Source organism: Pseudorca crassidens, chromosome 1 (genome assembly GCF_039906515.1).
Source record: "Pseudorca crassidens isolate mPseCra1 chromosome 1, mPseCra1.hap1, whole genome shotgun sequence".
NCBI classification, from domain to species: domain Eukaryota; kingdom Metazoa; phylum Chordata; class Mammalia; order Artiodactyla; family Delphinidae; genus Pseudorca; species Pseudorca crassidens.
The window spans coordinates 194,027,694-194,041,870 of record NC_090296.1 but is presented as its reverse complement, the minus strand read 5'-3'; the positions used below and the strand labels follow the sequence as shown (position 1 = coordinate 194,041,870).

At 36.2% G+C, this 14,177-nt stretch overlaps 1 protein-coding gene across 1 annotated transcript in view; it reads right to left on the bottom strand.

Annotated features, from left to right (window-relative positions):
* STAM (signal transducing adaptor molecule) overlaps window positions 1-14,177 on the bottom strand; it is a 68,793-nt gene that overhangs the window by 25,607 nt on the left and 29,009 nt on the right. Inside the window, exons 3-7 of the mRNA XM_067704475.1 lie at window positions 10,418-10,493; window positions 10,241-10,336; window positions 8,637-8,783; window positions 3,812-3,902; window positions 1,767-1,959 (exon numbers count right to left, since the gene is read on the bottom strand). Of these exons, the coding sequence (XP_067560576.1) occupies window positions 1,767-1,959; window positions 3,812-3,902; window positions 8,637-8,783; window positions 10,241-10,336; window positions 10,418-10,493 (603 nt within the window). The remainder of the gene's footprint in view (window positions 1-1,766; window positions 1,960-3,811; window positions 3,903-8,636; window positions 8,784-10,240; window positions 10,337-10,417; window positions 10,494-14,177) is intronic.

Below are 14,177 nucleotides of genomic sequence, written 5' to 3'. Positions count from 1 at the left end.
CAAACAGAGGTCCCCACACTTGAAAACTGTCAACTTCGAATGGTTCATAGGCTCCAGCGTGAGAATCCTTTATAAGATAGACGGTAGGCTCTGAATCCAGACCTCCATTCCTAATCAGTGCTCTTTCTAGCACACATTAGGAAACTTTCCCCCCGACAAGAGAACACACATGACAGTAACACCATTTACAGCACAAAATGTTCACAAGGAACACACTCCCGGGTGCGTACCCACGCTAACCACTGGATCCCCAGCACCTAGGATAAGGAAAGCTAGCAAGTGCTCAATAAATACTTTTTGAATGAATGAATGATCAAGGTTTTGTGCAACTTCCAGCTAACCAGCTCAAACTTTACTTCATTTTCTTCCATTCAAGAAAACATATTAGTATGTAAGTGTGATACTATAAGAATAATCTTAAATGTATTTGAATCGATCTTTAAAAACCACATGCAGGGACTTCCCTGGTGGCACAGTGGATAAGACTCCATGCTCTCAATGCAGGGGGCCCAGGTTCAATCCCTGGTCAGGGAACTAGATTCCACACGCATGCCACAACCAAGAGTTCACACACCACAACTAAGGAGCCCATGTGCCGCAACTAAGAAGGCCTGGAGCCACAACTAAGGAGCCCGTGTGCTGCAACTAAGGAGCCAGTGAGCCACACTGAGGAGCCCGCCTGCTGCAACTAAGACCCGGTGCGACCAAATAAATAAATAAATAAATATTAAAACGAAACAAACAAAAAAACCTAATGCATTTATCCAACCTCAAAAACAAAGATTTAGGCTTCCCTGGTGGTGCAGCGGTTAAGAATCCGCCTGCCAAGGCAGGAGAGACAGGTTCGAGCCCTGGTCTGGGAAGATCCCACATGCCGCACAGCAACTAAGCCCGTGCACCACAAGTACTGAGCCCGCGCGCTAGAGCCCATGAGACACAGCTACTGAGCCCGCGTGCCACAATTACTGAAGCCTGTGCACCTAGAGCCCATGCTCCGCAACAAGAGAAGCCACCGCAATGAGAAGCCCGCGCACCGCAATGAAGAGCAGCCCCCGCTCGCCACAACTAGAGAAAGCCCGCATGCAGCAACAAAGACCCAATGCAGCCAAAAATAAAAATAAACAAAATAAGTAAAAATTTATTTAAAAAAAAACTGCCAGGTCAGCTCTCCCTTTAAAAAAAATAAAGACTTAAAAAAAAAAACACTTGCAAATTTTAGCACTTCATTATGAGTAATAATCGTCAGTAACAACTAATTTTCAAGTAAACATAAAGCTGTAGTAGAAAAATAGATGCACTGTATCACCTCCCCTATGATATAACGTATATAACATCATGTAAAATGAACTTGTTCCACACTGATATGCTATTCTGTGCAAATAAATTAATTCAATATATTTTGTATTTCTTATAAATTCCATATATATACATATATATATATTTGGTGTATTTTCTAAAATCTTAACCTTTTTTTTTTTTACTTATTTAACAATCTATATTATAAGATGGAACCAAAAATGAATAGAGTAAACTAGGCCTCCAAGACATATAAAACCCATTTAAATGATAGACGAGGAAAACTTAAGCTACAAAATACGAATCCAGACAGTATGACACAAGCAAAGCAACTGACCGTCCTACAGAAAAACTACCTGCATCAGTATTTGATTTTATTACGTTTGATAAGGCATTCAGCAAGAATAATATGAAACACAGAATATGTTATATATTTTCACATGAATGTTCAACTTAATAGTAACCATCACCTGTCATCAAGAACTGTAATAATTTCTCCAGCTTTAAAAGTAAGTTCGTTATCTTCAGCAGCTTCAAAGTCGTATATAGCACGAACTTTTCGGCCTTCGTGTTGGTGGTTAGTTAAGAGATTAGATGTACTTGGATACAAATTGGAAAGGGTGGTTGACTGCTGCCTTTGTTCCTTCAGCGACAACTCAATGGCTGGAAAATAATGGGTTTAAAAAGATCCCAAATGTTAATATACCCAGCAATCCTAAGAAGTACAAAAAGATATCTGAAGGTAAAAAGTATTCTTCTTCTAATAATGTAGAGGGAAACTACGACATATCCTGATATAATATTGAACAAAAATAATGTCATCAGTTTTATTCATTCATTCACACTGAGAGCTTAAAAAATAAACTAAAAAAAAAAATGAACAGCATGATGACTATTTTTACTGAACAGGTACAATTTTAAATATTCTGGGTAATAAAAAGACATAAACTCAAATCAATTTTGTTTAATTTAGCTGCAGATATTTTATATTTTCTTTCATCTTTTCAATGTATTTCTGTAGCTTAAGTTTACCAAATAATAAACAAAATCACTTGGGAAGTCCAAAGTCCCAAGCTTGAGTCCTTCACTGGGGGCTTACTAAATAGGAGTCCCAAAGGAAGTATCTGAGAACCTACATTTTATTGTTCCAAAGGTCATTCTTAGGTAATTAGTCTAAGAACTGGAATTTGGAAATAACTATGGTAAAGTCTCACCTAACAAATCCCTCAAAATAGATTTCAAATGTGTCTGCTCTATCTCCTCCCCTAATACAGGCCATCACCATGTGTCACACAGGCTCTGTAACATAATCTTAATGAACTGACTACCCTGCTTTCAGTGCAACACATAACCCCGTCTTCCCTTCCATTTCTGTTCTAGATGAATAAAAGACCAGATGGGAAAACAAAACTTTAAAATTATCATAGAAAAATATCTTTCAGGATCCTGGGGGAGAGAAAAATATCTTAAGACATTAAAAAAAAAACCCAAAATCATAAAAGAAAAGGAAAAATTTTGACTACATGAAAATTTAAAACTTGTTTAATAAAACATGCCATTATCAAAGTTTAAATTGTAAGCCAAAACCCAAGAGTAGATATCTATAACAGGTATAACAGGCAAAAGATTAATATCCAAAATAAAGATGTTCTATACATCATTATTAGAAAAAAAACAGAAAGAGAGACAATCAGAACAGCTAATAAATGTTCAAAAAAGGACTGAACCTCACTAGCAATCAAGAAAATAAAAATTTAAAACAATTAGGTATCATTTCAAACTCATCAGAGTCACAAAAATTAAACTCTGACAATAACAAATGTCATGAGTCTAAAAAGAATAAGTGAATAATAAAAGCTTTCATACACTGCTGATGGAAAAGGAAATACTATAACTATTTAGCAAAGTTAAAGATGCACCTACTCCATAAGCCAACAATACCACAAAACAAAATCTCTCTCTCTCACACACACACACACACACACACACGAGAAGGTGGACAAGGATACTCAGTGCAGCTTACTTGTTATAGTAAAAAAAAAATCAGAAAACCCAGCTGTTCATCAGTAGGAGGATAAATTACAGCAGATATTTATTAGTTCACTGGAATATTACACAGCAGTTAAAACAGATGAACTTGATATACATGTCTCATTATGAACAGATCTCAAACATACTGTTGCATGAAAAAAACAAGTTGTAGATGATACCTAGAGTACACTATTTATGAAAAAGAATTTGTTGGACACAAAAAAGTATTTGGTATTGTTTATGGACACATAGATAGTGTAGTAAAAACATTATAGAAACATAGACTGAACGGACATACATGATAGCAGTTGCCTCGGAAGAGGAGAGGAAAAAAGTGACACTGAAGAGAGGAACAAAGGAGAACAAGTAGATTTCAACTTTAGCTGTGAACTCCTATTTCTTTTATTTTTAAATATCTTGGGGGAAAATAAACATCAAGTAAGAGACCTATCTTCTTTCCATGATCAGGGACTTAAAAATGTACCTTTTGCTAAATCTTCTTCTTCTTTTTTGTTAGCCACAGTACCAGGATCCTTGGCTACCAGAGCTGGGCTTGCTTTTGCTTGTTCTGCAGCCTAACACACAAAAAAGGAAAATGATATTTGAAAGTTGTTCTCAAATTTTCCTACCCCCAACTAATCTAAGAACTCACAAGACCCTTCCCATCAATCCACCACAGACTTCTGAACAAGAAAGAAATCTGAACCTGAGCAGCCTCCTCTTTGAAAGGAGCCAGAGAACAGGTAGAACTGGAGAAAACAGACTGAGAGAGTTTGTTTTCTTAGAGTTAACAGTCTAGCCACACTCTCCCAGGTTTCTGTGAAGAGGTTAAACTAGAAGCAGACACTATACAAACCAGAGAAGACAGACTAGAGGAGATTTCAACAAAAAGGGGTTGAGAGTGGGAAGGAGGTGACTACTTTAAAAACAAGCAGTTTAAAAATTTTTTAAATATCTATTCAAGAGTTTTACTGTTTCCTTCCAGATCAAAAGTCAGGATGTTATCTTTAGGAATCCAGACTGATATACAGTAATACAAATGCTCATAAAATTATACTATTTTCGGGCTTCCCTGGTGGCGCAGTGGTTGAGAGTCCGCCTGCCGATGCAGAGGACACGGGTTCGTGCCCCGGTCCGGGAAGATCCCACATGCCGTGGAGCGGCTGGGCCCATGAGCCATGGCCGCTGAGCCTGCGCGTCCGGAGCCTGTGCTCCGCAATGGGAGAGGCCACAACAGTGAGAGACCCGCGTACCGCAAAAAAAAAAAAAATTATACTATTTTCTAAACCAAAATACTAGCACTTAATTTTGACAATATATTACTCTACCTCTTAAACATATTTTGTATATAAGGTAGTGTACAAGTAAATAAATACATACATTGATTCACACTTACAGAATTACAAGCTTCTAAAGTCTTAATGGCTGCTGAGTTTTTGTGTGGCCATCGAGGCCAATGAGACTCCAGCCTCATTTTTCAACCACTCTATCAGTTACCAGAAACTTGGCGCGCGCGCGCGCGCACACACACACACACACACACACGCTGTGACACACACGCTGTGACACACGTTTGCTTCTACTCATGACGTCCTCCCCTCTGGCTCACTGTACTCCATCCACATTGTTTCCTAGTGAGATTCAACCCACCAGTCAGTGAACAGCTGAAAATCACTTTCTCAGTGAAACGTTCCTAAACCCTCTCATTAAGCCTTCCCTTCTCTGTGCCCCTCTGGTAACACTTTTAAACAAGGTATTATATGATTCGGGTAGTTAAGGACAGTTAAGGACGCAAGCTGGGGAATCAGGCTAATGGGGAGTCAGGCTAATGCGGTTCAAACCCCAGATGCACCACCTTCTAACACATGAACCCTGAGCGCCTAAAAGCCTCCTTTGGCCTCAAGTTCCTCATCTACGAAATGAGGACAACAATGGCCCACACACCACGGGCTGTCATGAGGATTAAATCAGCACACGTAGCTTCCAAAGTCAGATGCAATGAAGGCCATTCAGGGTTTAAATCACAGAGTATATAACGTTGTCTCCTGGGCTTAAAATGTATGCAGAGGTGATACATGCGATACATGTGATAACTACAGCACAAAGGGTGCTGAAGTAGGGAGTAAATAAACTCTCTACAGTTGCAAGGTTTCTACATTTTACGTGAAATAATTCGCTATTAACTCAAAATAGACTGTGACAAGTTACAAATGTATACTGTAATTCCCAAAGCCATCAATTAAGAAAAATGAAATTCTAAAAAATATTCAAATTACCAAATGCATAGCACTTAGATCACTGCCCAGTACATAGTAACAGGCAATAAATCTCAGCTCCTATTATAATTCTCTGCTTACATGTCTGTCTCCATAACCAGGCTGCATGTTCCTTGAGGGTATATGGAGCTAAATATTACAAGAGCTCATAAATGATTGTTGAGTAAATGAAAGGCAAAATATTCAACATTATAGTAAATACCGTGCAATAGTCCACTTATATATTTATAATGTCAAACAAATACACAAGGCATTTATTTTTAGAAAAGCTGATTAGAAGAGAGCTTTTGTATTCAGTGAATAGAACTTCAAGCACTCTCAATCTGACCCACCTCTAGTTGTAAACTTCCTTAAATAAAAATGTTTTAATTATCATACACTTCTGAAAATTGAACGTATGCTTCATCAGAGGCAACCTTTATTGTTATATATGAATTTTTTTCACAATTTGTGAACTTCACAAAATAGACATATTGATCTTTTGTGGTCTGAGAAGGGATCTCTACTGGTCAAGTAGGAAGTGCAGAAACAAGCTATATTAAGCCCTACATTCCTGAACTGCTCTCTTTTCAAAGTTCCTTTCTATCATCAGGTTCCAAGTATAGCAACGCTACTTGTCTGATTAACCAGTCAAACACAGTAGCAGTGCCAGCATCACTTCAACCTCAGTGTCCAAAGTCAGTGCTAAGAGAACCACAGCAGCAAGAGTTAGGTGACTCAAGTATCACTTTTCTTAATATTTTTATATTATTTTCTTCTGTACTTGGATGAAAAAATATACTTTAAAAAATTCTCATTTCCAGAACCTTTTTTAAAAATATGCTAACAAAGGTCTAGTCTGATTAAAATGTAATAACTGCTTAAGCAACTAAGTGACTGTAAGATTTGGAGGGACTTCTGCAGTTGATCCCAGATGATAGATTTTTTTTTTAATTAAACATGAAGCTCTCTACAAACATGGTTTTCAACGAAAACCTCTTCAGAAACTACTATTAAAAAAATCACCATTCTACCTCATCATAGGTTACTTTATATGCATTTTACATATTTCTTGTGGTTGAAAGACAGCAACTATAACAAAATGAGCTTTCACATATTTTATAAGATCTAGATGCAAAAAAGAAAAGTAACTCTTAACTTTACTATTGCTGATCTACACCCTGAATCTTTTGAACAGGAGAGTAGTCTCACATCTACACCAATTAGTACATAAACGCTCTTGCCAGTGTTCACTCCACTTCTTGTCCTTCGAAGCCTAGTCCGGACAGACACATATCTACTAACCTCAATATCAAACGGAAGGCAGGATCGTGTAGTGGAAGGAACACTGGACTGAGAGTCAGGAGGCCTGTGTCCTAGTTCCAGCTCTGTCAACTACTAGCTGTGGCCCTGGGCAAGTCACTTAACCATTCTGGGTCTCAGTATCCTCATCTGTAAAATGAGGGGATTAGATTAGAGGATCACTAGAGCTGTTCCCACAACTATCTGAGATTCTAGGTTAACCAAACAAAGCTACGTATCAAATGGATCAGTAACTCTTCTTCCTTCTCTTACAGGGACTGAAATGCAGTTTTGTTCCTTTGTGGACTGAAATGCAGTTTTCACCTGCACTGAAAGCTGTCCTCAAGAGTCGTGCTGCTCAAAACAGAGTCATCGGGGGGCTTGTTAAAATGGACACAATGAATCCACTGCTATGGAGGCACATTTCCACCCGTGAATGAGATGTTACAGTTCTCACCAGCTTCCAGGCGGTGATGATGATGGCCAACCAACCACACTGTAAGTAACAAGCTCTGGAACAGGTTCTCAGAATACAGAACCTGCCATTCCACTAAGCAACTACACTCTTTGGTTCTCCACAGTGAGTCTACTCTTCGATAATTAAACATTGCTTCTATTGTCAAGGATATCTTATTATAAGATATCTTGGATTATTCTGCATAAAATTATTCCTTAATTATACAGATTTAGAAATTATTCTGCGGTAGTAAAAATGAGCTATCAATTATGAATGACTACTTCTCAAAGATGTAATTTATCATTGTAAAACTATTCATAAGCCAAATTTTTTCAAATAAGAAGAAAAATATCCTCTCTTCCTTTATCTCCAAAATATATTTCTAGGTTTTCACATCTCAAGAGTACCTACATAAATTAGAAGTGCCTTGGGAAGAAAGTCTAGATAAGTCTGGATGAACCACTTCATAATTCCCTTGAAATGGTCAAAACCCTGAATGTGAGCCCTCTACAACTAAGAGTTTTCTGCTCATGCTTTCACATCACTCATTATATTCTACCCCAAGCCATACAATGGGGAAAGACAGTGCAGTAAGTTACCACACACTTTAAGCCTACTTAGTTAGCTGGGCATCCTAAAGGATGGTTACCGGAATAGAAAAGGAATAAAAGAGATAATCTTCCTTTTTTTCTCCTATATGACGTAAATTAGAGATTGAGCTCATTACATAAATAATTTTTTTTTAAGGCAAGTTAAGTCTTTCAGTCAATCATATTTATTAGGAAAAAGAAAGAAGACACGTACATGCTGGTCAGCTCTTAAGGGGAATTTTTCTTCCCAATGACTCCCTTTTATCTCCCTACCATTTTTTAATACAGGTGCTCATAAATTTCATAATCCAAAGAACCTCTAAACACATCCTTAAATTTTAACGAAACCTGATTTTTGAGCTGTCATTCTTTGTAGATAAAATTACAGCACCAAGAGCATTTAACAAGAATGTCAGTATTACCTAATAAAGCAATTTTGTCTGTATTATTAAAATTATATTAAAAATTTTTTAATTGCAAAAACGTTAAATGAATTCATTAATAAAGAAGGAGAAGCAGTGGGGAAATAGAAGTTGGAACACATTAACATTCCACTATATTTTTCTGGCAACTTTATATGCAAGATTATTAACAAAAATTCCTCTGGAGTATTAAAAACTACCTGGGTTTGGAGGAAAAACTCAAATAAACATAGCTACTTTAGAGAAACGAACTGCAGAACACACACAAATTTATATAAAATACCTGAGAGCCAATAGCTGGAAATGTAACACCTTGTTCCTTAAGGTTCTTAATCATTGCTGATATTAGACTAAGTTGTGGATCATTCTTAAATTCATCCGTCCATTCAACCATAAGAGCCTTTAATTTTTCACACACTTTAGGATGACCCTTAAAAACAGAGAAAAAAAATTAATAAAAAAGCACTAATTTCCTGGCAAATGATTTAATACAGATACCGTAAATATAAAACTTAAAAGTGTTGCAGATCTCTTTTTAAATCATAAATTATCCCTAGCTATAGATGACACATAAGAAAATACAGATAGTTACTAGAAATAAACTAGTTTTATTTCCACACTATGAAAAAAAATAGATGATACCATCACATACCTCATAACATATTAAGACATTAGATATATAGTAACTTATTCTGGAGGTCAGAAAGACAGGACTTTTCAGAGTATTTTGCAACTAAGCAAGTGTTGTCTATGAGGAAGACATAGAAAAGTTTGTTTTCTTTTTTTGCAGACCAATGAAAACTAAGTTGGAAAGAGAGAATAAATAGTACAATTCCTTTATTCCTAATTCCTGACTTTTAATGTGCATGGCTGTGTTTTTACCCAGTTACTTAATTATCTGAGGCCTGGCATGAGGTCTACTATATGCCGATATTCCTGGAAACTTCATTTCTTCAAAATAACATTTCCCCCTTAAGTATAAAACCAATAGGTTCACTGTAAAATATTTGAAAAATAAAGAGTTCTTTCTCCTATACACAACTGTTTGCTTTTTAAAGTTGTTCACGTTACTAAATACTGAGTACAAATCTTCAATTAAGGAAAATACTACATTAGAATCTCTTCATAAACCGTTGTACATTTTGATATACATTGAGGACATCAAAAGAATGGTAAATAATTAGCACAAAATACCTAAATATAACTGAATAACTGAATAAAGCAGAACCGGAAAAAATTATCACATAACCATGTTCTAAAAGGAGTACAGAATTTTAAATTCTTATTTATGTACTATTTCCTACTAAAATCTGGAAATACTCATTTTTTCCAAAAAACATGAAGCATTTTCCCTTTTAACACTTAAAACATTTTTTATATATAATTATCCCCCCCCCAAAAAGGCCAGAAATAATTACCTTTAGAATGCATGAATTTTTACTGAGAAAACTCACATATTACTTAGTAAATTAAATTTTTTTAATTCCTTAAATTGCTTGATTTGAATTTTTAACTCTACATTCAGTTAAGTAGATGACCTCTGTGACTAAAAAAAAAAAATGGTTATAAAAACTGTGCCTAGAGTAAACTGGTACCTCTTATTCAGAGAAATACACATATTTTTCATCAGAAGAAAGGAATGGTGAAGAAAAGAGGTTAAATATATTCTAATCTGGCTTGGCCAAAACCAAATCTCCAAGTTATATAAATGTGTAATCTCCTCAGCAAAACCTAACATGGACGTATACAGGGACAGACGTAGCCTAGAAAGAGTTAAAAAAAAAGCACAGACTAGTCCTTTGTGATTTAAAATGTGAAGAACTGAACAATAAAATATATGAAGAAAGAAGACAGTGCTAATTCATTTCTAGAAATAATGTGCCTTACCTTGTTTAATACGTTGCTTACTTCACTAGCAAAATCTCTTGAACATACTTCTAAGTGAAAAATTTTGCCACAATTTGATACACACGCTCCTAGAAGCTAAAAGAATAAAATAGGGAGTTAAAAGGGCTCAATTTCGGTAGACAATTTTGCAGTAGATCTTGAAATGAAACCACTCACAGTCAGAGCCTGCATAGCAACATGAGGATCTTTATGGTTCACCCTCCTCATAATAGACCGAAGACAATCTTTAGGTCTAAAAAATAAGAAATGTAACAATTAGTAGTACATTCTACTTTTTTTCCCCTTAACTATAAAAGGCAATAGACTATGATACAAAAGGGAGAATATGGTAGAGAAGTTTAATTCTTACTAATGACACAATTGAAAAACTGTACACTAAAAAGTTCCTTTAAATTTTTCAAACAAAATTAACAGGCTCTCTTCCTTAACGATCATAGATAAGGCATTCTGGGTGAATTCTAGATGGAAAGTTTTGAAAATAAAATGACAGACCAAGACTTCCACTTCCAGTCACGATGGAATAACTGGAACCAGACTTACACTCCTGTTGTAAATAATTAGAAAACTGGAAAAATATATTTAAAATACATTTGGGACATCAGGCCACAGGTAGCGCTGAATGATGATGTCTAAGAAAGAACACAAATTAGATAAACAGACGTCTGCCTCAGCTTTCTACCCAGGGGCATTTTCCAGGTAGCGAAATAGGCTTTCTGTCTAAAGGCAGTTTCTGGATCTCAGCACAGAGAAGCTGATCCCAGGAAGATGGTGGTGATCTTACTGCTGAGGGGACAGAAATCAGAATTCCGGCAGGCTGTGGGAGCTAGAATTTGCAGGACAGAGTAGAGGAGCTATATGAAGAAAGAGTGCTAGATACCTGCATGGGTCCACTGAGGTCTGCTGCCCACCAGGCTGGACAAAAAGTGACTGAGAGCTCTACTCTGAAGGGTTCCCAAAACTCACACAGCTGTCAGAGCTCATACCAAAGTGGACAGTCCTTGCAGCAGAGCGTTTAGGCCTTGGTGATGGGGCTACACCATCCCAAAAGACTATCCTAAATCCATCCAATAACAGCTTAAAAAACAAGCCACAGAAGAATAAAATTGATCCAGGCCTAACCTCTAACAGAATCAAGTCCAATATTCTTTAACAGGAGTATGACAAAACCTGGCATTCAACAATATAAAATTCATAATACTAAGCATTCAATCAAAAATTACCAGACGTGACACGAAGTAGGAAGAAGTGACACTTAACTAGGAGAAAACTCAGTCAAATGAAAATGTGGAAATTATATAAGCTATTTTAAGTATGATCAAGGATGTACAAGGAATCATCAACATAGCAAAGGAAAGAAGTGGTATACAAAAAAGAACCCGATAAAACTTCCAGAGAAGAAAAAATATATAAAATGAACTAATTAACTAATTGGATGAAATTAACCTGATAGAAACGGAAGGACGTATCTAATAAAGGATTAATATCCAGAATATATAAAGGGGTCCTACCTCTCAACAACAAAAAAATGATAATCCAATTCAAAAATGGGCAAAAGACTCAAAACAGACATTTCTCCAACGAAGATATATAAATGGCCAGAAAGCACAAGAAAAACCGCTCAGCATCATTAGGGAGCTGCACATGAAATCACAGTGAGACACGATTTCACATTAAAAAGGAAGAGGCAACCAGCCGGGGATGTGGGGAAATGGGAATCCTTATGCACAGCGGTGCCCACGGCGATGCGAAACGAAACAACGTAGCCACTGTGGACAAGTCTGACGGTTTCTCACAAAGTCAGACATAAAACTGCCCCGTGACACAGGAACTCCACCACTATGTGCTGAATACGCAAATAAAAGAACTGAAAGCAGGGATTGAAGCAGACATCTGTACATCCATGCTCAGAGCAGCATTATTCACAACAGCCAAATCTCCACCAACAGACGAACGGATTAACAAAATACAATGGAATACTATTCAGCCTAAAAGAACGAAATTCTGACACATGCTACATGGGTGGACCTTGAAGACATACTTAGTGAAATAAGCCAGACACAAAAGGAGAAATATTACACGGTCCCATTTATACGTGGTACTCAAAACAGGCGAATTCATGGAGATACAAGTAAAATAGAAGTCACCAGTGGCTAAGAGAAGGGGGAAATGGACAGTTACTATTTAACTGCAGACATACAGAGCTTCCACTTGGGATGGAAGTTTAGGAAATGGACAGTTGGACACACACAAAAGAAAAAACAGTATAAAGTGATCTGAACAACACTGAGCCCTGGGAAAATTGGCCAGTAAGAATAATTGTCCTAAAAAATTTCTTTAAGAATTGAAAATGCAATTACTAATGATAAACAGGAAAAAAAGTCATTTTTAATAGGGAGATATTAGAATAAAAAATAAAATTTCTGTTTCTAAGGCTGTTTCACTGCCTGTTGGGAAGCTTTCCACCTAAAGAGCATGGAAAAAAAGAGGGGGAAAATTGTATTTATGGGATACCTATTATATGTCAAGCATTCAACTCATGATTCTGCAGCTCTTATTCTACTGATTTTGTATTAAAAGTGTCTAAAAGCATCATCATTAGACTGAAGAAATAACATAACATTATTTAGATTCTGCCTTTTTTACAGTTGGACTTATTTTAGGAGCCAGAATCTGTGACCTCATGCTAATTTTTGCAGTTGTGAAAAGCATGTTGACAAATACAAAATTATCATTTCAAAGCACTGGCAGAGGCCAAATTATCTAAATACCAAAATTCAAATCATTTAAAAATAATGATCCAAAGATGATTCAGCTCAGTGAATAAAACATTTTAGAAAATAATCCTCAATACTTGCTTTACCACCAAATTTTAAATGAAATTTCTGACGTATTGTTCATAAACCACACTTTTTTTTTTTTTAAAGAAAGAAATCTAAACTGTGGTGACTTTTGGAAAAGAGGATGGAGAAAGGGGCTTTGAAATGGAACTTTTTACTTTTTATTTCACTGATTTCTATACTGTTGAAATGTTTAACCACAGCCAATTTTAAAAACCAAGGCAAGGACATGTCTGGAACCAAAGCAAAGTTGGCTATTGCATCCATAAAAAGGATAATGCCCAAAAAAGCCAACTAGAATGTTTATAAGTCCTGACAAACACTTTATGTATGCCAACAAAGCAATATCTTTTTAGGTATAATAAGCTAAAAAAAAAAAATCCCTTCAGAACTGTGTATAAAACTGGCGCTATTAAACAACAGAAGTGACCCACAAAAATCTAGTATTTAACGACCTCGTTCTGTTCCGTGTTTTTTTTCAATTCAGCTTTTCAGTATTTCCACAAAACGATAAGTAAAATACAGATGTGAAAGTATATTTTTATATATTTCATTATAAATCTTACAATTCAACAAAAAATTATAGCTAAAATATTCTTTTTAAAAAGGTTTAAGAGTTATAATTGAATTTAAAGTAGGTGTCTATGGCTATTATCCTCTCAATGACAAATGAAAATGGACTACAAATATAGTGTCTGTATAATTTATCATCTATACGAGTGCCCCTTTGAGAGTGAAAGGGGGTGCTAACCAGGCGTAATACAAGAACAGCAGGCATAGAGTGAAACTATCCAAGGGAAATTGGAAGCATGGTCAGCCCAGCCAAAACTATGTTCATCCAAACATTATCTTTTTATGTATAGATCTCGGACACGTAGTTAATACAAGAGTGAGAAAAAAAGGCAGTACTTCCATCTAGTTGTGGCTTCTACTGTCTTTTCCTTGAATCCTAGACCAGACAAGAAAACAGGCTTTTCATGAATGGACACAGCTGCCTCGGCATATGTCAGCTCTGATGAACTAAAGCATCAAAGTCCGTTTCATTATTCACAACATTACTCCAGGCCACCTCAATACAC